Raw genomic sequence first — 24,662 nt, 5'->3', positions numbered from 1 at the left:
CTGTGTTGCTACAAACGGCAAAGGCATGGGTAGAAGGCCCATCGGGCAGGAAGATAGCTTGTTGCTTACTAGATGGAGGCAGTCAGAGAAGCTTCATACATGAAAACCTTGTGAAGGGCTTGAAGCTACCAGTAATCAGACAAAAGGCACTCACTCTTCACACGTTTGGTTCCTCTGCCCCAGCAACATCCCAACGCAACACAGTGAAAGTCATCTTGGAGAATGTCTGGGACAAACAGCAGAGAATAGAGATAGAGGCAATTGAAACCCCACAAGTGTGCACAGCTGTGATGAAGGTTCCTGGTGAACGGATTCAGTATGAGCTCAGTAAAAGGGGACTGCAGCTCGCAGACTTTCCAGGAGATGACAATGATCCTGAACTCTCTGTCCTGATAGGAGCAGACTGCTACTGGCAGATAGTATCAGGCAGAGTGGAGCGACTGACGGAGACGCTAGTTGCTTTAGAGAGCACCTTTGGATGGTCGGTGCAGGGACCCGTGTCCATGTCAAGTTTCACCGAGGCAACCTGCATGTTCATCCCACTTGATGAAGACACACTAGTCTCCAAGCAACTGCATGCATTCTGGGAGCTTGAGTCTCTGGGTATTCTAAGCGAGAAAACACAGAACCCAGAGGAAACCGAGGCTCTACAAAGGTTTGAGGAATCAACCACCTTCAAAGATGGGCGATGCCATGTGGAGTTGCCATGGAAACGAGAAATGCCAGAACTCCAAGACAACTATAGAATCGCCAAGAAACGGTTTGAAGGTCTGAAGAAAAGACTGAAGAAGGATGTGACGTTGTACAGCAGATACAATGAAGTAGTAGAAGACTACTTACAACAAGATATGGCAGAGGACGTGCCCAAGGACAACGCATCAAGTGCAGACAACGTAAAATACTACTTACCTCACCATGCAGTACTCCGAGAAGATAAGGTGACAACAAAGCTGAGAGTGGTGTTTGATGCCTCGTCCCATGAAGATGGCTGTCCATCTCTCAATGACTGTCTACTCACAGGACCGAACCTGAATCCGGATCTGCTCAGCGTTCTGATAAAGTTCAGACTACATGAGATCGCATTCATGGCAGACATCAAGAAAGCTTTCCTTAGAAATCCCTAGCAGAGAGAGACAGAGACGCCGTGAGATTTCTATGGCTCACTGGCTCACCAAGGGGAGAAAATGAAGAGGAGCTGCGTGTGCTGAGGATGAAAAGAGTGGTATTTGGAGCTTCCCCAAGTCCATTTTTGCTGGCAGCTACAATCAGGAAGCACCTGAAACAATATGAAACATAACAACCAGAAGTTGTAGAGATACTGAGAGAGTCACTCTACGTAGATTACTTCATTGCAAGTTCACGCAATGTTGAAGAGGCTTACCTTGTGACAACAACTGCAAAGCGACCTCTGCAAGTGGATGACCAATTCTCCTGAATTGAAAACAAAATGGGAGGAGAGTAGGACAACTGACCACCCGTTGACGCTAGAAACACAAGGATTAGTGCTGAAGGTTTTAGGTTTAGTATGGAGGCCGGAAACGGATGACTTTGTGTTTGACCTCAGGCCGTTACTGAGCATTCTAAAGCAAAAGGAAAACACAAAGAGAAGTGTTCTGCAGTCGTCTGCACGTATCTTCGACCCTCTTGGTTTCTTAACTCCCTTCACCATCAGGATCAAGTGCATGTTCCAGGAAATGTGGGAGAAGGGACTCAGCTGGGACGAAGAATTACCACCTGATCTGACACGAGAATGGCAACAGTGGTGTTCAGAACTACCCCAGTTACACCAGCTCACCATACCAAGGTGGTACAGAACAGACATGCGGCCACAGAATAACCACACCCTGAAACTACACGTGTTCTGTGATGCAAGTGAAAGGGCTTACAGTGCAGTAGCTTACTTGCAAGGTGAGTCACAAGACAGGGAAACAACAAGTCTAGTTGCATCCAAGTCCAGGGTAGCTCCACTTAAGAAAATGACGCTGCCACGCCTGGAGCTCATGGGAGCTGTGATTGGAGCGAGACTAGCAAACAACTTGATGACCACACTGAAAATGGAAGAAAAACCGATTAACATGTGGACAGACTCGATGATCGTGCTGCATTGGATTTGCAGCTCAGAAAAGGAAACAGTTTGTTGCGAACAGAGTGACGGAGATCCAGTCCTTGACCAATCCAGAGTCATGGTCACATATTGAAGGGAAAACTCATCCAGCTGACCTCCCTACAAGAGGACAAACTGTTCGAAACTTGACACAGGGCGAGCTATGGTGGAATGGACCCAGAATTCTGACATCACCCAATCAGTCCGAAGAGACTGATGATAACAAGGTTCCGGAAGAGGTGAATATAGAACTCAAGTCCAGTTGCCAGGTTACTGTACAACTCGCAGCAAACAGCACAGACAACACTGAACCTGTGATGGAGCTTGAAAGGTACAGCAAACTGAAAAGAGTGTTCAGAGTCACCGCCTGGATAAAGAGATTCATAGCCAATGCTCGTACAACCATAAAGATGCAAGGTGAACTGACTGCTGACGAACTGTTCGATGCAGAAAAGTACTGGATTAAGGTAACACAACAACAGAGTTTCGGACAGGAGATCAAACTACTGAAGGCAGGAAAAAGCCTAAACAATGACTGTAAAATCAGAGAACTGAAACCTTTCCTGGACGAACACAAACTACTCAGTGTAGGAGAAAGACTGCAACAGTCCAACTTCACATTCAGAGAGCAGCACCCATGGGTTCTGCCCAATAAGTACAGATACTCAGAAATGCTGATACAGTACCACCATGAGAAGGTGATGCATTCTGGAGCAAGTGACACTCAGCACCCAACGTTACACAAGCGGGAAATGACACGCAGATGGAAATACAGGCAGAGACTTGTGACCAGTTTCTGGAACAGTTGGCGAAGAGACTACTTGCTGGATCTAAAGTCAGCACACTGCTGTGACACACCACAGCCCACCCCACTGAAAGCGGGTGACGTTGTACTCATTGGAGAAGATAACCTACCCAGACAAACCTGGAAACTAGGAAAGATTGAGGAACTGTTTCCAGGCCGAGATGGCTTAGTTAGATCATGTTCAGTTCGTACTGCTTCAGGGACTTTGTTGAGAAGACCTATTCAGTTGATATACTGCCTAGAGATCTAGATGAACACAATTGTTCATCGGGGGGGAGGATGTTGAGGATGTTGTAACTTTAATGTGTTACAGAGTTAATGTTTAAGTTTATTCTTTGAGCTGTATCTAAAGATATTTCTTTAGACTTATTTGCATATGTAATTGTATTGGGTTGTGTTGAATTACGCTTTTTGACTGCAAGTCCCAGAATGCCTTGCGAGAGGAATGAGTGATAACGCGCCAATTATGTGCAGGTGCTAGTGATTGTGGCTGACTTTCCGACAGCATCTTACCTGCATTGCTCTGTACCAAAACAATTGTTGTTAAATGTAACGTAAACAAGTATTCCTACTAAAATAAGCTTTCGTATCAAAACCAACGTCCCGAGTCATTACTAAGAAGTTAATTAATCTAAAATCCACCTGCTGAATTTGGAATGCTCAAAAGAAACAAATATTTTAGTGATGATACATTTGGCAGTAACAGTGGCTTGATAGTCCAGTGAGAATGGCTGAGTGTTAATGTGAAGTCTTAAAATTAGCATCTGCCATTTCAAGGTTTTTTAAATTAATGCATGTGAGACAGGTTTAATGTACAACAAGACTGGCTGAGAGGAAGAGAGAAAAATAACACAGAACAGTTTAATTACTTCTGGTTATGGACACTTTTGCCAGCAATAAAGCTTCCACTGCCTGTTCCTCGGACAGTGAACATACATCTGGCAATATCTACAATTTCAAGCCTTTGATCAGCTCACACTTTGAAAGTAAAGAAAATAGCTTATTTTATGTAGACATGAAAACAATAACTGAGATATGACTGTTCAATCTGAAGCAGCAGATGTCATTATCAGAATATGTCAATACAGCACAGAAAGCTGAACACCAGACTGGTATTGTGGTTGTTCATTGGGTGATGAGAAATGTGTAATATGCATACAAAATAATATACTTACCTTCCTTGAAAATCCATCCATCCATATTAATTATACTCCAATTTCATACATCATTGAAAATTTGTCTACGAATAAGCAAGAATAAAAAAGTTAAAATAACTTCTTAGATTTGATGGAGACATTATACTTTAATGTATTTATTTTTTATTTCACCTTTATTTAACCAGGTAGGCCAGTTGAGAACAAGTTCTCATTTACAACTGCGACCTGGCCAAGATAAAGCAAAGCAGTGTGACACAAACAACAACAGATTTACAAATGGAATAAACTAAGTCAATAACACAATAGAAAAAAAAAATTATACAGTGTGTGCAAATGAGGTAAGATTAGGGAGGTAAGGAAATAAAAAGGCCATAGTGGCGAAGTAATTACAATTGAGCAATTAAACACTGGAGTGATAGATGTGTAGAGGATGAATGTGCAAGTAGAAATACTGGGGTGCAAATGAGCAAAAAAAATAAATAACAATATGGGGATGAGGTAGTTGGTAGTAATGTTGGATGGGCGGGCAGGTGTGTACAACGATCGGTTGAAGAGCATGCATTTAGCTTTACTTGCATTTAAGAGCAGTTGGAGGCCACGGAAGGAGAGTTGTATGGCCTTGAAGCTTGTCTGGAGGGTAGTTAACAGTGTTCAAAGAAGGGCCAGAAGTATACAGAATGGTGTCGTCTGCATAGAGTATGATCAGAGAATCACCAGCATCAAGAGCGACATCATTGATGTATACAGAGAAGAGTGTCGGCCCGAGAACTGAACCCTGTGGCACCCCCATAGAGACAGCCAGAGGTCCGGACAACAGGCCCTCTAATTTGCCAAACTAAACTCTGTCTGAGAAGTAGTTGGTGAACCAGGCGAGGCAGTCATTTAAGAAACCAAGGCTGGTGAGTCTGCCGATAAGAATGTGGTGATTGACAGAGTTGAAAGCCTTGGCCAGGTCGATGAATACTGCTGCACAGTGTTGTCTTTTATCCATGGTGGTTATGATATAATTTAGGACCTTGAGCGTGGATGAGGTGCACCAGCTCAGAAACAAGATTGCATAGCGGAGAAGGTACGGTGGGATTCGAAATGGTCGGTGATCTGTTTGTTAACTTGGCTTTTGAAGACCTTAGAAAGGCAAGGTAGGATAGCTATAGGTCTGCAAAAGTTTGGGTCTAGAGTGTCTCCCAATTTGAAGAGGGGGGTGACCGCGGCAGCTTTCCAATCTTTGGGGATCTCAGATGATATGAGAGGTTGAACAGGCTAGTAATAGGGGTTGCAAAAATTAATTTTAGAAAGAGAGGGTCCAGATTGTCTAGCCCAGCTGATTTGTAGGGTCCACAATTTGCAAGTCTTTCAGAATGTCAGCTGTCTGGATTTGGGTGAAGGAGAAATAGGGGAAGTTTGGGCAAGTTGCTGCGGAGGGTGCAGAACTGTTGACCATGGTAGGAGTAGCCAAGTGGAAAGCATGGCCAGTGTTTCCTCGCCTCAGTGCAGTGGGAGGAGGTGCTCTTATTCTCCATGGACTTTACAGTGTCCCAGAACATTTTGGAGTTTGTGCTACAGGATGCAAATTTCTGCTTGAAAAAGCTGGCCTTTGCTTTCCTAACTCCCTGTGTATATTGGTTCCTAACTTCCCTGAAAATTTGCATTTTGTGGGGGCTATTCGATGCTAATGCCGTACGCCACAGGATGTTTTTGTGCTGGTCAAGGGCAGTCAGGTCTGAAGTGAACCAAGGGCGTGGGAGCATGCTTATTTAAGATGGTGAGGAAAGCACGTTTAAAGAATAACCAGGCATCCTCTACTGACGAAATTCGTTCAAAATCCTTCCAGGATACCCTGGCCAGGTCGATTAGAAAGGCCTGCTAGCTGAACTGTTTTAGGGAGCGTTTGACAGTGATGAGGGGTAGTCGTTTGACCGCAGACCCATTTCAGTAGCAGGCAATTAGGCTGAGGTCCTGGTTGAAGACAGCAGAGGTGTATCTAGAGGGCAGGTTGGTTAGGATGATATCTATGAGGGTGCCCGTGTTTATGGATTTGTGGTTGTACCTGGTAGGTTCGTTGATCATTTGTGTGAGATTGAGGGCATCAAGCTTAGATTGTAGGATGGGGGGCAATCAATTCACATATGGTGTCCAGGGCACAGCTGGGGGCAGAAAATGGTCTATAGCAAGCGGCAACGGTGAGAAACTTTTTTCTGGAAAGGTTGATTTTTAGAAGTAGAAGCTCAAATTATTTGGGCACAGACCTAGACACTAAGGCAGAACTCTGCAGGCTATCTCTGCAGTAGATTGCAACTCTGCCCCCTTTGGCAGTTCTATGTTGTCGTAAAATGTTATTGTTAGGGATGGACATTTCGGGGTTTTTGGTGGCCTTCCTAAGTCAGGATTCAGACACGGCTAGGACATTCGGGTTGTTAGAGTGTGCTAAAGCAGTGAATAAGACAAACTTGACAGCAGGCGTCTAATGTTAACATGCATGAAACCAAGGCTTTTACGGTTTTACCGCCCAAACAGATCCACAGATGATGTGGATATTCTACTCCACACTGCCCTTTCCCACCTGGACCAAAGGAACACCTATGTGAGAATGCTGTTATTTGACTACAGCTCAGTATTCAACACCAGAGTACCCTCAAAGCTCATCATCAAGCAAAGGAACCTGGGACTAAACACCTCCCTCTGCAACTGGATCCTGGACTTCCGGACAGGCCGCCCCCATGTGGTGAGGGTAGGTAGCAACACATCTGTCAAGCTGATCATCAACACTGGAGCTCCCCAGGGGTTGGTGCTCAGTCCCCTCCTGTACTCCCTGTTCACCCACTACTGCATGACCAGAAACCACTCCAACACCATCATTAAGTTTGCTAACAACACAACAGCTGTAGGCCTGATCACCGACAACGATGAGACAGCCTATATGGAGGAGGTCAGAGACCTGGTCGGGTGATGCCAGAATAACAACCTATCCTTCAACGTAACCAAGACTAAGGAGATGATTGTGGACTACAGGAAAAGGAGCACCGAGCACGTCCCCATTCTTATCGACGGGGCTGTAGTGGAGCAGGTTGAGAGCTTCAAATTCCTTGGTGTGCACATCAACAACAAACTAGATTGGTCCAAAGACACCAAGACAGTCGTGAAGAGGGCACGACAAAGCCTATTCCCCCTCAGGAAACTAAAAAGATTTGGCATGGGTCCTGAGATCCTCAAATGGTTCTACAGCTGCTACATTGAGAGCATCCTGACTGGTTGCATCCCTGCCTGGTATGGCAATTGCTCGGCCTCTGACCGCAACACACAGAGGGTAGTGCGTATGGCCCAGTACATCACTGGGGCTAAGCTGCCTGCCATCCAGGACCTCTACACCAGGTGGTGTCAAAGGAAAGCCCTAAAATTTGTCAAAGACCCCAGCCACCCCAGTCATAGACTGTTCTCTCTACTACCGCATGGCAAGCGGTACCGGAGTGCCAACTCTAGGACAAAAAGGCTTCTCAACAGTCTTTACCCCCAAGCCATAAGACTCCTGAACAGTTAACCAAATGGTTACCCGGACTATTTGCAATGTGTGCCCCCCAACCCCTCTTTTACGCTGCTGCTACTCTGTTTATCTTATATGCATAGTCACTTTAACTATACATTCATGTACATACTACCTAAATTGGCCCGACCAACCAGTGCTCCCGCACATTGGCTAACCGGGGCGATCTGCATTGTGTCCCACCACCCGCCTACCCCTATTTTTACGCTTCTGCTACTCTCTGTTCATCATATATGCATAGTCACTTTAATGATACCTACATGTACATACTACCTCAATAAGCCTGACTAGCAGGTGTCTGTATATAGCCTTGCTACTCTTTTTTTCAAATGTCTTTTTACTGTTGTTTTACTTCTTTATACTTACCTACACACACACACACATACCTTTTTTCCGCACCATTGGTTAGAGCCTGTAAGTAAGCTGTATTCGGCGCACATGACAAATAAACTTTGATTTGAATTGATTACAGAAGTCAACAAAGGAGAGTGCCTGGGGAATGGGAGTGGAGCTAGGCACTGCAGGGCCTGGATTAACCTCTACATCACCAGAGGAACAGAGGAGTAGGAGGATAAGGGTACAGCTAAAGGCTGTAAGAACTGGTTGTCTAGTACGTTTGGAACAGAGAGTAAAAGGAACAGGTTTCTGGGTGCGGTAGAATAGATTCAAGGCATAATGTGCAGACAAAGGTATGGTAGGATGTGAATACAGTGGAGGTTATGTCGACAGACCAGTCGTGAGGATCAGCAGGGCTCCGTGTCGTAAAAGGGTCCAAGCCAATTGGCAAAATAGGTTTAGTAGCACCAGAAATTGGCTAATGGACCTCTTCAGCTAACAGTCCGATATGCCCTAGACAGCTAGCGGGCCACGGCTAGTAGGCTAGCAGATGGGCATTCAGGGGACATCGCAACGGAGGAGCCTGTTAAAAGTACAGTCGTGATGAACTGGCGGGGCTCCGTATCGGCAGTAAAAGTGGTCCAGGCCAATTGGCAAAATAGGTATTGTAGCCCAAGGAGTTGCTGATGGACCTCTTCAGCTAGCCGGGAGATGGGCCTAGCATGGGCTAGCTCCAGGCTAATTGGTGCTTGCTTCGGGACAGAAACATTAGCCAGGAGTAGCCACTTGGATAGCACCTAGCCAGCTGCGATGATCCAGGTGAAAATGTTCAGAGCTTGCAGTAGGAATCCAGAGATATGGAGAAGGAGACATCTGATATGCTCTGGGTTGAATTGCGCTGTGCAGACTGGCTGGAATTGTCCGGGCTAAAGGTTAGCTGATGACCGCTAGCAGTGACTAGCTGACTACTAGCTAGTAGCTAGTTAGCTGGCTAGTTTCTATTGGGGGTGACGGTTCTAGTGTAAAGAAAATAGCAGATCCATACCACATTGGGTGAGGCGGGTTGCAAGAGACTATGTTGAAGTTAAGGTTAAGAAAACAATTTAAAAAAATATATGCAAAGAAAAAATATATAAAAGATAAAGATAAGATAAGATAAAACACAGGACATGACAAGACGAATACAAAGACGCCTGACTGCTATGCTATCTTGGATTTAGATATGGCTATTATATTGTGATCAGTACATCCTTTGGATTTGGATACTGCTTTAAAGCAAATATCTGCAGTGTTAGTAAAAATGTGATCAATGCATGTTGATGATTTAATTCCTGTGCTTTTTGCAACTACCCTGGTAGGTTGACTGAAACCCTGATTCAGGTTGCAGGCACTGGCTACAGGTCAAGGTTTTTTCCTGAGTGGGCAGCTAAATGATAGCCAGTCAATATTTAAATCACCCAGAAAATATACTTCTCTGTGTATATCAAGCATTTCACACATATTATCCAGATACTGACTGTTAGCACTTGGTGGTCTATAGCAGCTTCCCACAAGAATGGGCTTTAGGTGAGGCAGATGAACCTGTAGCCATATTACTTCAACAGTATTTATGAATTCCTTGTGTCGGAAAGAAAGACCGAACAGTATTGGTTGTAGCCAAACTGACACAATTTTTTTGGGGAAAAATGGAGGGTGGTTGATAGCGAAATTAAATTGGAGATTTGTTTTCAAATAAATGTTTTGTTCTCTGAAAAAAATGGGAATGAAATGCTTAAGGTTTTGCGCTCTATTTACAAAATATTTGATTGCAATTTTTTTTTTTACTTTGAAGCCTCGTTTTTGCTATCAGAACTATTATTTTTGATTTAAATAAAAAGTTGCTTTCAGAAAAAATATTTTTGATTGAAAATAAAACGTTTTGCTCTCGACAAAAGACATCCATTTGTTGCTAGTTGGGGAGGGGGGCTAATAGCTGAACAATAGATATTCAACCTTTACTAAAGAATAGTCTCATAGCCGAGCTAGGTGTGAACCCCCCCCCCCCCCCCCCCCCCCCCCCCCCGTCCTATTACAGACCAGATTTGCCCTAACGACCAGGGGGGAGTTAGAGCACTGATTATTATTTTGGGTCCCATAGCACTACTGTGTCTCTAACTGACAATGAATGGGCAAAATAAACCAAATTATAAACTGATAATTGTGCACGACTTCAAATGAAACAAGCAGGGAGCAGGTTTCGAACCCTCAACCTTCAGGTCCGAAGCCCAGCGCGTTTTCGACTATGCACCAAAAGCATGCTCAAGCAGCAGAGTCGATAGAGTGTGTCCTCGCGGTTGCTTGCTACTCAATATAATAAAGTAATGACTTTTCAAATAAGTTACACGTTACGTTGGCTGACAATTTGTTAGCTATGCTGTCCTTACGAACCACATAGCACATCATTACAGCAGTATGTACCGGTATGTTAGCTAGCTACCTAACGTTAGTAGTTACACATCAAACTTAACAGTATGTTAACTATAGGCTATCTTACTACCCAACGTTTATTGACTTGATTGTTCCCGTCATTTTTAGCTTAGCTAAATGGTATAGTCATTGTGCGTTCTCAATGGACATTTGGATTCTTTCGTAAATTCGCTCTGGCTATCTTCTCCAATTTCAGAGCATTCTCGTCTGTGTACCAGAGCTCAGAATAATGAATTGACGAGCGCTCAACAAAGAAAAATGCAATTAAATTGTTTCCAGCAGCACAGTTACAGTCACCAACACTCTGGTTAACACAAAAACTGCCTAACTAGCTCTGCTAGGGCGAGTAAAATGGTCAGAGTGGTCTCATTTGTGTCTGGAAGTAGCTAGCAGGCTTGCCAATGTTAGATTGGGTGCTTGACTGCCGTTGCCTAGGCAGTAGCAGATGGGATCCATAATAAATACAAATTGAAATGCATTCCTGTTGACTAACTCATGAAGCTGGTTGAGGGAATGCCAAGAGTGTGCAAAGCTGTCATCAAGGCAAGTGGGTGGCTACTTTTTTAGTAACTACATGATTCCATATGTGTTATTTCATAGTGTTGATGTCTTCACTATTATTCTACAATGTAGAAAATAGTAAAAATAAAGAAAAATCCTGGAATGAGGTGTTTTATAAATGTTTTACTGGTACTGTATATACCATCCGTTTTTATCAAAGCACTATCATTTAAGGTAAGTGTGTTGAGGACAGTTACCCCAGTACTGGGAAACGCCCCTTTTCTAAAAATATTTAATTAAATAACTAGTGTAAAATGTAAAAAAAAATTCCCTTCATAGTTTGTTTGCCTCAGCCTTCATCCACATAACTTATTTTTTACCAAACTTTGTTTCAGAAATTGGACATTCTTCTTAAGGGTGGCTAGTTTCCCCATGTTACACTATCCTAAAATGATTTTATACTAGGTTACGTGTTGGTACCAACTTTCATTCAGAAATGATGACTTAATAATAATAAAAAATTATGCTCTGGTAGGCTAGATAAAATAACAGCAGTACACCGCTGGTTATAATACATGTAAAGCAATTGCCATGTGTTGTCAACTGACAGGCCTAATTCCAGCATAATTTTAATTGGGACAGCGTCATTGTGCTGATTTGAGACAGGCATGGGAACCCGTCCTGATAAATCAATCAATGTCAGATTTTTTTTACAATAAGGCTGGGAAATGATAGCTAAGTTAAGGTGAGTGCTCATGATCATTAGTATAGCAATTTAAAGCAATGCAGGTCTTCTCTACACACACACACACACACACACACACACACACACACACACACACACACACACATTAGACCTATAGCCTGTCTGATGACCTTCCCTGATGTTTTCCTCAACTTTCCAACACTTTTCTGATGCATTTCAGTTACTTAGTTTACTGATGTGAAAACACATTTTTATACTTTTCCCTTAGGCTATTCAAGTAATTTGACATATTTTCTTAGGCTGACATAGTTTCAAAAACAATATAGCTGGAAACACTAGCCTATTGACTTACTGAATTTATTATCTTGTAATTGTATACTAGCCTACTTGCTGATAGATTATTACAATATTATTGTAACAGTATGCCTACCTACACAATAATAACCTCATATGGGGATACTGACCACAAAGTGTTGATTATTTGGCCTTCGGGAGAGCACAGCCTATGGATGAAAACATCCACCACAGGAAGGAGTGTTGAAAGTGCTGCAGATGAATTGGAATACATTTGCCACATTTAATAATTACTCCTGTCTCTACAGAAATTAATGAAATCATTGAAAATATTACACCAGAGAGTGTAAAATGTCTTCCTTAATAAATGACTGCAGATTGGTGTTTTGTCACATTACAGTTGCATAGACCTAGTCGAGAGTCACGTAATTGGGCAACCCACGCTGCAAATATCGAACAGCTGATTGTTAAGTTGTGGCTGTCAATGAACAGCAGCCAGCAGCTAAAACTTCTTTTGCAATATTTCAAAATACAATTGCGGGAAAAAACAGTTTGGATAAGTGAGTGCCACTGGAAAGTTGGTGACTATAATTTCCTCCTCATATTGTAGGCCTAAGATCTATGTATCCACTCTTTTCATTGGCCTATGCTATTGGCTGCATTTAAAAACATGGGTCGTTCGTTTTATTGATCTCAGTATGTCAATGTCAGAATAGCTTGTCATTTTGTGTGGTATAAAAAATATTATTGTAATGTCTCCATTGAGAGAAGGTAGAATTTCAGGAAATTATTTTTTTTCTCTGACCGCAAACCCCTCAAACCCTGGTCTTCAAGACTAAGCCCTGAATGGAATGAAACTCTGGTGATGGCCCTGTTGAACACTAATAAGCAATTAGATCAATTGGATAGAAAAAGACAGCGTATACAACCCACAGTGGAATCAATCTTGGTTGTTTTCAGTGTCTGCTTTGGTTCTGTGTTCTGCGAAAACACTGTGAGTGGACTCTCCCTCCCTCTCTTGAAAGCCAAATAGTTGTCTTAGCTGATAAATGGAGTAGAAAATACAACAACACCAATCTTGAGTCTACAGTGTGCTTCAGTAGAGATGCCACTCATTAACAACACTGCCTCTCATTAGCACAAATCATCTCGCTCTCTACTGTAGCACCATCTAAACACACACACACTGCAGAGTCTCTACAGCTTAGAGCAGGGCTAATTGAAGCATGGTAATAATGTGCTGTTTGTGCAAGGTTGCAGTTTCCACAATAAGAGGTGTGTGAGTGCATTCGTGCTTGCCTGCCTTCCGGTGTGGGTGCATGCTTGAGTGGGTATGTAGGCAGTGAGTAAGTCATGGTTTGTTAAAGTGGCCTGTGTATCGATTCAGCTCGTTATTAACTTCACAATCATCCGCAGATTGATTTGTTCATAGAGAATCAGCAATGTCGTTACACAAAATGTTCTGTATATTGTTTGGAACATTTATGTGGAAGCTGAAAAACGAAACCTATCTTACCTTATCAACACACACCCAAGCCTAGTGTTTTGAAGGGTTCACATAGATTTTGGCTCACCACAACACATCTTTGTACATATCCATTCAAACCTTCTACTTGGGTGGGGCTCTAACAATTTGTTTTAGAATAAATGTACAAACACAACAACAAAAGCATGTGTTTGTGTGTGTGTCCCCTCACAGTCCCTGCTGTTCCATAAAATGTTGTTGAATCTTTTTTTAAGGTAATTTTGCTGTTTGCTTGAGTAATTGGAGATGGAAGGGAGTTCTATGCGATCATGGCTCTGTATAATACTGTGCATTGCCGTGAATTAGTTTTGGACATGGGGACTGTGAAGAGACCCGTGGTGGCATGTCTTGTGGGGTACTGTATGTATGGGTGTCTGAGCTGAATGTTATTTGATTATGCAGACAATCTGGAATTTTATTACAGTAATACTTATCATCAAAACAAGAAGAGAAGAAGTTATTCTCTGGAAAAGCAAGGTGAGAAAGCAAATGGATCCTGCTGAAAAGAGAAGACTAATCTGTCTGTCTGACTAATATATCAACTTCCAAATTGGCCTATGAGCGAACACCATTCTTTTATCAAGTAAGAGAGAGATAAGCTTTTGGCATAAGCGTAAGACTGCAAATCTATTTTAGGACCATAATTTCCTCCTCATATTGTACAATATGTTTCTCCACACACTCAGGTCTAGGCTATTGGTAAATTCAAGTTTTTTTTTATTGATTTATTCTCAGTTTGTCAGTGTCAAAGTACACTGTCATACCTTTGTGGGGTATTATGCATGCATATTCTGCTGATGTATCCAGTCATCTAAAACAGGGGTTCTTAAACTTTTTCAGCCTAGGACCCAAATTCGAAATTCTGTGTTTTCCTGGGACCCAAGCTTAGGAAAATATGCAACTATACATAAGTATCAGTACATTTCATTGCCCGTGTGCCTAAAACAAATGCAATATTGACAAAAACAAATAACAATGAAATTGAATATTCATATAAATATCTATCCATGTTTATTTTCCCCCATTAAAAACAATCTTACATATCTGTCTAGGTTGGAACTGGTGCTGTTAAAATACAATAAATACTTTTTTATTCTGAACTGGAATAAACTGATTCATCACACAGATGTAGACCAAAACACACACACACAGTCGTAATGAGAGGTGTGTGGCTGGTTGAAGTTTTTCTATTTGCGCTATGTTTTTGAGTGCATCACTGAGGTCATGCTCAGTCTTGAAACTGTTCTGTACTTGTTAAAAAAAAAAAGTACTTCAGAGTTGAGAACCCTAACTCGCATAGGTATGTGGTGCCAAGCTGGATCAGAACATCTACTGCTTTCTCAGTCAGGCAGGATACCACTTCCTGCTGTAGATGAGCAACCCAGAACTGTGTGAGTGTGTTTGCCTCAATCAGCGTCTTGCTTCAACCAGTTTATTCCAGTTAAGAATAAACATGAATACATGTATTTTAACAGCAACAGTTCCAACCTAGACTAGCCAGCTTGCTTACTTTCAGTAGCTAGCTTGCTTTGGCGAATGTTAGCTATTAGCTGTGTACAAGGCCAGGGTTTTTTTTTGAAAGAGAAACTCACAACTACTACTATGATAGTTAGTACTCCCTTATTCCTTTTATAAAATGACAACAATGCCTTGCTAGCTGACTTACTTTTCCACTGTCAAAGCACTGTTTCCTGAAGCATTCTGCCTTGTTCTGAAATAACTCTCTGGGTTTACCACCATGCCGTGGATGTTTGGTCAGGATGTGTGGTTTTATTAATTTGTTCATTTTGAGACTCATTACTAAGCACTTCCCCGCACAAAACACTTTGTGGGCGCTCCTCATTATAAGTTTGTATGAAAGAGCGAAAAACTCATCGCTGTATATGCGTTTCATGACAATTGAGCTCAGTCAGAACTTGCAGCTAGCATGAGTCCATTTGATGACAGTGATGGCGAGTGGGAATGTCAAATCAGTGGCAGACAGGGCATTATCTGCTGCTGAACGACAGCGCTGCATTTTGTGTGTCGCTGAGTGATCTTCAAGATAACTGCAGAAAAAAAAGATCTGGTAATCCGTGAAGCACGCAGTCATCTATCTCCCTCTCCCACTCATGCAGCTACCAAACTAGAGACTGCTGCTAAGCAGAGAGCTCACTGAATAGAGAGCGCAGATGCACATGGCCAAATCAATTCCAGTAATTAAATAATTATACATTTACTCTGACACGTCGCAACCCACCATTAACAGGTCAGTGACCCACTTTGGGTCGGGACCCATACTTTAAGAAAGGCTGATTCAAAATGATGTAGAATTGCATTTAATGTGTTTATAAAATGACACAAAGGTTATTTGTTTTTTCATGCATTCCGGTACCTAAGAGCCCCCAAGGTAACCCTTCGCGGGCTCACTTTTTGCTCAGGCACCTCCCAATTTACAAATTAAGCACTACCCTTCCCTACATGAAAGTCAATAGTTTTTCTCTGAAAAATAGCATTGTATTTAGTAAAACACAATTCTCTCCATCAGTTTACTAAGGGCAGCAAACTGATTGGGCGGCTATTAGAGCCAGCAAAGGGTGCATTACTATCTTTAGGCAGTGGAATTACTTTAGCTTCCTTCCACACCCGTGGACACACATCTCTTTAGGCTTTGGTTAAATATATAGCAAATAGGGGTGGCAATACAGTTCACTACCATTCTCAATAGTTTCCCATTAAGGTGGTCCATACCTGGTGGTATAGTTTTTTTACCTGTCCCACGCAAACAAAGACAACATTCTTGGCAGTATCAAAAGGTTTTGTTATAAATGTCTCATGAACTTCAATGAATTATGGAGATTAACTGTCAATGATATCATTTAAGTCACTTTCCACTGTGTTCTATGTCATTTATCTTAGTTTGTTAATGTCATTTCTTCTTCTTTTTGTTAAATTTAGTCACATTTCTCAATTTACAGTATGTCAACCAATCAACTAAGCACCCTGACTTGTTTGCCACTTATTTTGCATAATTTATTTTAAACAAATCATTTTTTAATTAATCTTCAAACCAGAGGGATCTAATAGTTCTCACAGTTAATTTCCTAACAGCTGCATGCTTGCCAACAATTGGCATAAATCATTTTACAAATACTTCCAGTGCTGCAACTGGATTCACTTCCTCATGCAACAAAAGAGTCCTGAGAACTTTTTGTATGATCTTTTAGAAATTACTTTAGACCCAACTCTTTTCCTCTCCTTTTCCGTCTTCTCAATGTTCACTGTCTCCCATCTTCCCGTCTTCCTCTTCTCTTTGCCCTGCTCAACCGGAGGGCTCCCAGTTCACATCCAGAGTCTGGTAGGAAAAATCTGTTGGGCTGTGAGCCGGCAACCAGAGGGTTGTTGGTATCAAATCCTATATGCCAACTCCTGCTGTTGTGCCTTTTTCCCCCTAAAACTGCTCCAGGCGCCGTGTCTTCAACCTCTCTGTATTTGTATGGCTGGTTTGGATAAAGGAAAATGTTTAGACAAATGTAAGTGTCTGTACCAATTTAAAATAATCTTCTTCTCCCTCTGTAGGTACCACCCGGCAGCCGAAGGAGGGAGAGGTGCCGGGGGTGGACTATAACTTTGTGAGCACAGAGCGCTTTATGGAACTGGAGCAAAGTGGAGCTCTGCTAGAGAGTGGAACCTATGAAGGTGAGTTCACTGACCATGACACTGACCATAACACAACAGTGACCAAGACACTGACCACAATCCACTAGCATTGCTACATGCTCCATAACTGCCATCCTGAAAATTACACATTTTGTCTTCACACAAATATCAACACACACACCACCACAATGGATCTCTTTTTTTTCTTTCTATTTATTAAGGATCCCCATTAGCTGCTGCCAAGGCAGGAGCTATTCTTCCTGGGATCCAGCAACATTAAGGCAGTTACATACAATCTAAAATATTGCATGACATTACATTTCATAACACATTGTGTTCCCTCAGGCCACTACGCTGCTGTCACATATCTACAATGCAAAATCCATGTGCACGTGTACGTAAAGTGCGTGTCTTATCATGTGTATGTGTGTATCTCTTCTCATTGTGGTGCTGGAATTGCATTTGAACTTAAGTAATTTCACTAAGACTGTGTGAGAGCTACAGTAAGGGAAAAAAGTATTTGATTCCCTGCTGATTTTGTACGTTTGCCCACTGACAAAGAAATGATCAGTCTATAATTTTAATGGTAGGTTTATTTGAACAGTGAGAAAACAACAACAAAATCCAGAAAAACGCTTGTCAAAAATGTTATAAATTGATTAGCATTTTAATAATGGAAATAAGTATTTGACCCCTTCTCAATCAGAAATATTTCTGGCTCCCAGGTGTCTTTTATACAGGTAACGAGCTGAGATTAGGAGCACACTCTTAAAAGGAGTGCTCCTAATCTCAGTTTGTTACCTGTATAAAAGACACCTGTCCACAGAAGCAATCAATCAATCAGATTCCAAACTCTCCACCATGGCCAAGACCAAAGAGCTCTCCAAGGATGTCAGGGACAAGATTGTAGACCTACACAAGGCTGGAATGGGCTAGAAGACCATCACCAAGCAGCTTGGTGAGAAGGTGACAACAGTTGGTGTGATTATTCGCAAATGGAAGAGACAAAAAAGAACTGTCAATCTCCCTCGGCCTGGGGCCCCATGCAAGATCTCACCTCGTGGAGTTGCAATGATCATGAGAACGGTGAGGAATCAGCCCAGAACTATACGGGAGGATCTTGTCAATGATCTCAAGGCAGCTGGGACCACAGTCACCAAGAAAACAATTGGTAACACACTACGCCGTGAAGGACTGAAATCCTGCAGCGCCCGCAAGGTCCCCCTGCTCAAGATAGCACATATACATGCCCGTCTGAGGTTGGCCAATGAACATCTGAATGACTCAGAGGACAACTGGGTGAAAGTGTTGTGGTCAAGTGAGACCAAAATGGAGCTCTTTGGCATCAACTCAACTCGCCGTGTTTGGAGGAGGAGGAACCTATGACCCCAAGAACACCATCCCCACCGTCAAACATGGATGTGGAAACGTTATGCTTTGGGGTGTTTTTCTGCTAAGGGGACAGGACAACTTCACCGCATCAAAGGGACGATGGACGGGGCCATGTACCGTCAAATCTTGGGTGAGAACCTCATTCCCTCAGCCAGGGCATTGAAAATGGGTCGTGGATGGGTATTCCAGCATGACAATGACCCAAAACACACGGCCAAGGCAACAAAGGAGTGGCTCAAGAAGAAGCACATTAAGGTCCTGGAGTGGCCTAGCCAGTCTCCAGACCTTAATCCCATAGAAAATCTGTGGAGGGAGCTGAAGGTTCGAGTTGCCAAACGTCAGCCTCGAAACCTTAATGACTTGGAGAAGATCTGCAAAGAGGAGCGGGACAAAATCCATCCAGAGATGTGTGCAAACCTGGTGGCCAACTACAAGAAACGTCTGACCTCTGTGATTGCCAACAAGGGTTTTGCCACCAATTACTAAGTCATGTTTTGCAGAGTGGTCAAATACTTATTTCCCTCATTAAAATGCAAATCAATTTATAACATTTTTGACATGCGTTTTTCTGGATTTTGTTGTTGTTTTTCTGTCTCTGACTGTTCAAGTAAACATACCATTAAAATTATAGACTGATCATTTATTTGTCAGTGGGCAAACGTACAAAATCAGCTGGGGATCACATACTTTTTTCCCTCACTGTACGTGTTCGGTTTGATGCTACTCAAGGCTTTTTATCTGGCTTCAGACCCTGGCAGAGACCTACAGATGGATGATCTGCTGGTTCTATTGCCCAGTAGGAGGTAGGAGTCACCATTTAGACATGGGTCTCTTTTCTTTCACAAGGGAGCCCTGCATATACAATTTCATGACAAAATAAACAATTGAATACAATATAAAACAAGTATAATACAGCACAATGCAAATATTAAAGGAAAACAATTACATTCCTCAATAAGAAGGTACTCAATTAATATTTTACATTTCCAGAGCGGGCTGGTTCCAGTAATGAGGTGCTTTTAAACAATAAGCGGATTTACCTAGTTCGGGGGAAACCTGCGGAACCTCAAAAAGAACCAACCTTGTGAATAGGTTTGGTATTTCTTGTTTTTATATTTTACCAGTGAAGTTATGTAAGTTGGAAGCTGGTGTAGTAGAGATTTTTAAACAAAAAGGGAATAAATAAGTGATCTACAGGACTTTAATGAGGACCAGCCAACTGTTTGATACAGGATGCAGTGGGGAGTATTAAAATTGTTACCTGTGATAAAGCGAAGGGCCCTATTGTAGACAGAATCCAAAGGTTTTAGATTAGTGACTGCTGAAATTTTGTAAATGGTGTCACCATAGTCAAGAACTGGCAGGAACGTTGACTGTGCAATCTGCTTCCTGCTATTTAGTGAGAGGCAAGATCTATTTCTAAAAAAGGGGGGCTGCATACAGTGACTTCAAACCACCACCAAGTCCCATATGTGCACGATATGAGACGACATACACCTTTCAGGAACCGCACAATCAGGGGTTGGGTTCCCTGGTGAGGCTCTGTCAATTCCCACATGAAACGCTGAAACAGCGACCATGTACACTTTTAATAACATGGAGAATGCCCGCCCCACACTGAAAAGGAACAATCGCTTTATCTGGGCAAAAGAGCGCAAACACTTGCCACTTATACGCATTTGTATTTATTAAGGATCCCCATTAGCTGCTGTCATGGCAGCAACTACTCTTTCTGGAGTCCAGCAGCATTAATTTAAAATATTACATGACATTTCATACCACTTTTCACAACACATTCATTGTGTTCCCTTAGGCCACTACTCTAAATCACATATCTACAATACAAAATATATTTTTGCGTATGTGTAGAGTGTGTGTCTTATCATGTGTATGCGTGTCTGTGCCTGTGTGTCTCTTCGCAGTCCCCGCTGTTCCATAAGGCGTATTTATAAAACATTTTAAAATCTGATTCTACTGCTTGCATAAGTTACCTGATGTGGAATAGACTTCCATGTAGCCATGGCTCTATGTAGTAATGTGTGCCTCCCATAGTCTGTTCATGACTTTGGGATTGTGAAGAAACCTTTGGTGGCATGTCTTGTAGGGTATGCATTGGTGTCCGAGCTGTGTCCTAGTAGTTTAAAAAGACACCTCGGTGCATTCAGCATGTCAACACTTCTTACAAAACAAGTGGTGGGGATAGGCATTCCATCAACGGGACAGTTGTAAATCATGCAGCGCCTTGTGTCATGATCACAGACTTTAGCGAAACAACAAATGCGGGTACATATAATTGTCTTATATTGGCTGAAAGCTTAAATTCTTGTTAATATAACTGCACTGTCCAATTTACAGTAGCTATTACTGCAAAAAAATGCCATGCTATTGTTTGAGGAGAGCTCCTAACAACAAAACACTTTTTCCACCGTGATAGGTATGATAAATTCACCTCTGAAAGTGACATTCTGAAATCTTGCTCTGATTTATCATCCAAAGGGTCCCAGAGATAACATGAAGTGTCATTTTAGATAAAAATCCTTTTTCATATAGCATGCACGATCGATTTTGTATTTCCACTCTTTCAATTTGCAAAGAAAGGAATCTGAAAATCTTACCCTAAACATTGTTTCAACCAGTAAAATCACATTCGTATTTATTCCTCAGAGATCCTAGAATGTACCAGACTTCACTCTATCATTAGGGGTGTAGTATATCCTATAGGACACCAAATTTGGTCAGAGAGTGACGCCTTCATGGCACGCTGATGACACGGGCGGTCTTCACTTGATCAACTGTAACTTTGTCAAATACGCACCAATCAGGGTCAAACAAAGCCAGCTAAATGGCCAATGAGCTGGGCTGTCGTAAAATGTAGCTGCTAACCTTGTGCGACAATAAGCCTTTTCCTTTTGGACAAAAATTATAAGAATATGGAGAGTTATGAAAACTGGTTGTTTCGCAAATGTTGAACTTGTAATATGGCTACTAATACTGGAAAAGCTGAATCAAAGTCCAAGTATACATATTTGACAATATTCTTGCAGAAAAATGGAATGTGAATGTTAATGTCTCCTTCATGATTTGCCCAAATGTACCTGGGTGACTTTACACTAAATGTCATATAGTTTGCTCATACTTCAAGTTATCCGTCTGAAACTTTGCATACACTGCTGCCATCTTGTGGACACCATCGTGATGGCTAGATGTGGGACCTTTCTCTTGCATTTCAAAGAAGGTGGTAGAGAAGAAAAAAGAAAAAAATTTCTGTTTTATTCTCCTACATTCAATTCACATTTCCATAAACTTCAAAGTGTTTCCTTTCAAATGGTACCAATAATGTGCATATCCTTGCTCCAGGGCCTGAGCTACAGGCAGTTAGATTTGGGTATGTCATTTTAGGTGAAAATTGAAAAGAAGGGGTCTCTCTCTATAAAGTTAAATCAATTTCTCCTCAACTTTGAGCCATGAGAGATTTATACGCAGATGATTAATGTTAGCTCCCTGCGTACATTTAACTTGTTGAGGATAGGGGGCAGTATTTTCACTTTGGATTAATTGCGTGCCCATAGTGAACTGCATCCTACTCTGTCCTAGATTGCTAATATATGCATATTATTATTGGATAGGAAACACTCTGACGTTTCTAAAACTGTTTGAATTATGTCTGTGATTATAACAGAACTCATAGGGCAGGCAATCTTTCAAACAAGAAGTGAAATTCTGAATGTGGGTCAACTTTGACGTCATCGCCCCTTCCTTTCCCAATAAGATATGGATATGGTACCACTTCCTACACCTTCCACTAGATGTCCCCATTCAGTAGAACGTGGAATGGAGATTTTGGTGTGAACTTTGACCGAATGGGAGTGGAAATAGTCACGGTCTTGGCAGAATGCAATTTCCCTGTGGCGCATTTCTCTGTGGGTGCCACCGTTGTTATATTTGGCTGCAGATGAAAACGTATGATCCGGTTGGAACGTTATTGGATATATATGAAAATAACATCCTGAAGATTGATTCTCTACTTAGTTTGACCAGTTTATTCGACCTGGAATATATATTTTTGAAGTTTTCGTGTGAGTTGTCCTGGACCAGCGTCAGCTTTTGGGCACGTGAGCTGAAAGTGCTAGCAAATGCAGCTAATTGGACACTAGTATTGGACATTATGGAACAAAACAACGATTTATAGTGGAACTAGGACTCCTTGCACTGCATTCTGATGAAAGATCATCAAAGGTAAGGGAATATTTATGATGTAATTTCGTATTTCTGTTGACTTCAAATACTTTTACATCTGAACGCTGTCTCAGACTATTGCATGGTAGGCTTTTTTCGCAACGTTAAAAGAAATCTGACACAGCAGTTGCATTAAGAACCAGTGTATCTTTAGTTATATGTAGAACATGTATCTTTAGTCAAAGTTTATGATGAGTATTTCTGTTATCTGGAGTAGCTTTCTTTAATTCCTCCTGATATTTTGGAGGCATTTCTGAACATGGCGTCAATGTAAACCGAGATTTGTGGATATAAATATGCATATTATTGAACAAAACATAAATGTATTGTGTAACATGTCATATGAGTGTCATCTGCTGAAGATTTTCAAAAGGTTAGTGATTCATTTTATCTCTAATCCTGCTTTTGTGACTATATTTGGCTGGAAAAAATGGCTGCGTTTTTCCTTTGATTTGGTGGTGGTCTAACATAAATATATGTTGTGTTTTCGCTGTAAAACATTTTAAAAATCGGACATGATGGGTAGATGAACAAGATGTTTATCTTTCATTTGCTGTATTGGACTTGTTAATGTGTGAAAGTTAAATATTTCTGAAGAATATTTTTGAATTCCCTGCGCCACCTTTTCAGCTGAATGGGGGGGTGGAGTTCCCCTCGGGGATTGCCTTGCCATGACAGGTTTTAAGAGCCAGCAATGCTGTCCTGTTTAGAGCCAATTGTAATTTTCCGAAGTCCTTCTTTGTGGCACCTGACCACAGTAGTCCAGGTGACACAAAACTAGGGCCTGTAGGACCTGCCTTGTTGATAGTGTTATTAAAAAAGCAGAGTTGCGCTTTATTATGGACAGACTTATCCACAACTTAGCTACTGTTGTATCAACATGTTTTGACCATGACAGTTCACAAATCAGGGTTGCACCAAGCAGTTTAGTCACCTCAACTTGCTCAATTTCCACGTATTATTACAATATTTTATTGGGGCTTAGGGTTTAGTGAATGTGTTGTCCAAAACACAATGCTTTTAGTTCTTGAAATATTTAGGACTAACCTATTCTTTGCCACCCATTCTGAAACTAACTGCAGCTCTTTAAGTTTTGCAGTGCTTTTACTCGCTGTAGTAGCTGACGTGTATGGTGTTGAGTCATCCACATACATAGACAAACTGGCTTTACTCAAAGCCAGTGGCATGTCATTAGTAAAGATTGAGAAAAGTACATACTTCTCCCCATCTTAGCTACTGTTGTATCATGTTCATGACACTTTACAATCCAGGGTTACTCCAAGCAGAAAAAAAGCAAGGGGCATAGACAGCTGGCCAAGGGAATTCTTGATTCTACCTGGATTATGTTGGAGAAGCTTCCATTAAATAACACGCTTTCTGTTCTGTTAGACTCTTTATCCAGAATGTAGCACATATGATACCAGTCAAATGTTTGTATACACCTACTCATTCCAGGGATTTTATTTATTTTTACTATTTTCTACATTGTAGAATAAGAGTGAAGACAAACTATGAAATAACACATCATGTAGTAACCAAAAAGTGTTAAACAAATCAAAAGAGATATATATACACATTTTTTTTTTTTTTAGATTCTTCAAAGTAGCCACCCTTTGATTTTATGACAGCTTTGCACACTCTTGGTATTCTCTCAACCAGCTTCACCTGGAAGGCTTTTCCAACAGTCTTGAAGGAGTTCCCACATGTTCTGAGCATGTGTTGGCTGTTTCTCATTCACTCTACGGTCTAACTAACCCAAACCATCTCAATTAGGTTGAGGTTGGTTGATTGTGGAGGCCAGGTTATCTGATGCAGCACTCCATCACTCTCCTTCTTGGTTAAATATCCCTTACACAGCCTTTGAGGTGTGTTGGGTCATTGTCCTGTTGAAAAACAAATGAGTCCCACTACGCGCAAACCATGTCGTATCGCTGCAGAATGCTGTGGTAGCCATGCTGGTTAA

At 41.7% G+C, this 24,662-nt stretch overlaps 1 protein-coding gene across 7 annotated transcripts in view; it reads left to right on the top strand.

The window, feature by feature from the left end:
- LOC110501618 (membrane-associated guanylate kinase, WW and PDZ domain-containing protein 2) overlaps positions 1 to 24,662 on the top strand; it is a 315,743-nt gene that overhangs the window by 101,903 nt on the left and 189,178 nt on the right. For all 7 annotated transcript variants that reach the window (XM_036949610.1, XM_036949600.1, XM_036949632.1 and 4 more), the window contains exon 3: positions 16,991 to 17,110. In XM_036949610.1, the coding sequence (XP_036805505.1) occupies positions 17,062 to 17,110 (49 nt within the window). In that variant the 5' untranslated portion in view covers positions 16,991 to 17,061. The remainder of the gene's footprint in view (positions 1 to 16,990; positions 17,111 to 24,662) is intronic.

The sequence above is a fragment of the Oncorhynchus mykiss genome, chromosome 2 (genome assembly GCF_013265735.2).
Source record: "Oncorhynchus mykiss isolate Arlee chromosome 2, USDA_OmykA_1.1, whole genome shotgun sequence".
NCBI lineage: Eukaryota > Metazoa > Chordata > Actinopteri > Salmoniformes > Salmonidae > Oncorhynchus > Oncorhynchus mykiss.
Note: the sequence above shows the minus strand (reverse complement) of the source record. Positions and strands in the feature narration are given on the sequence as shown.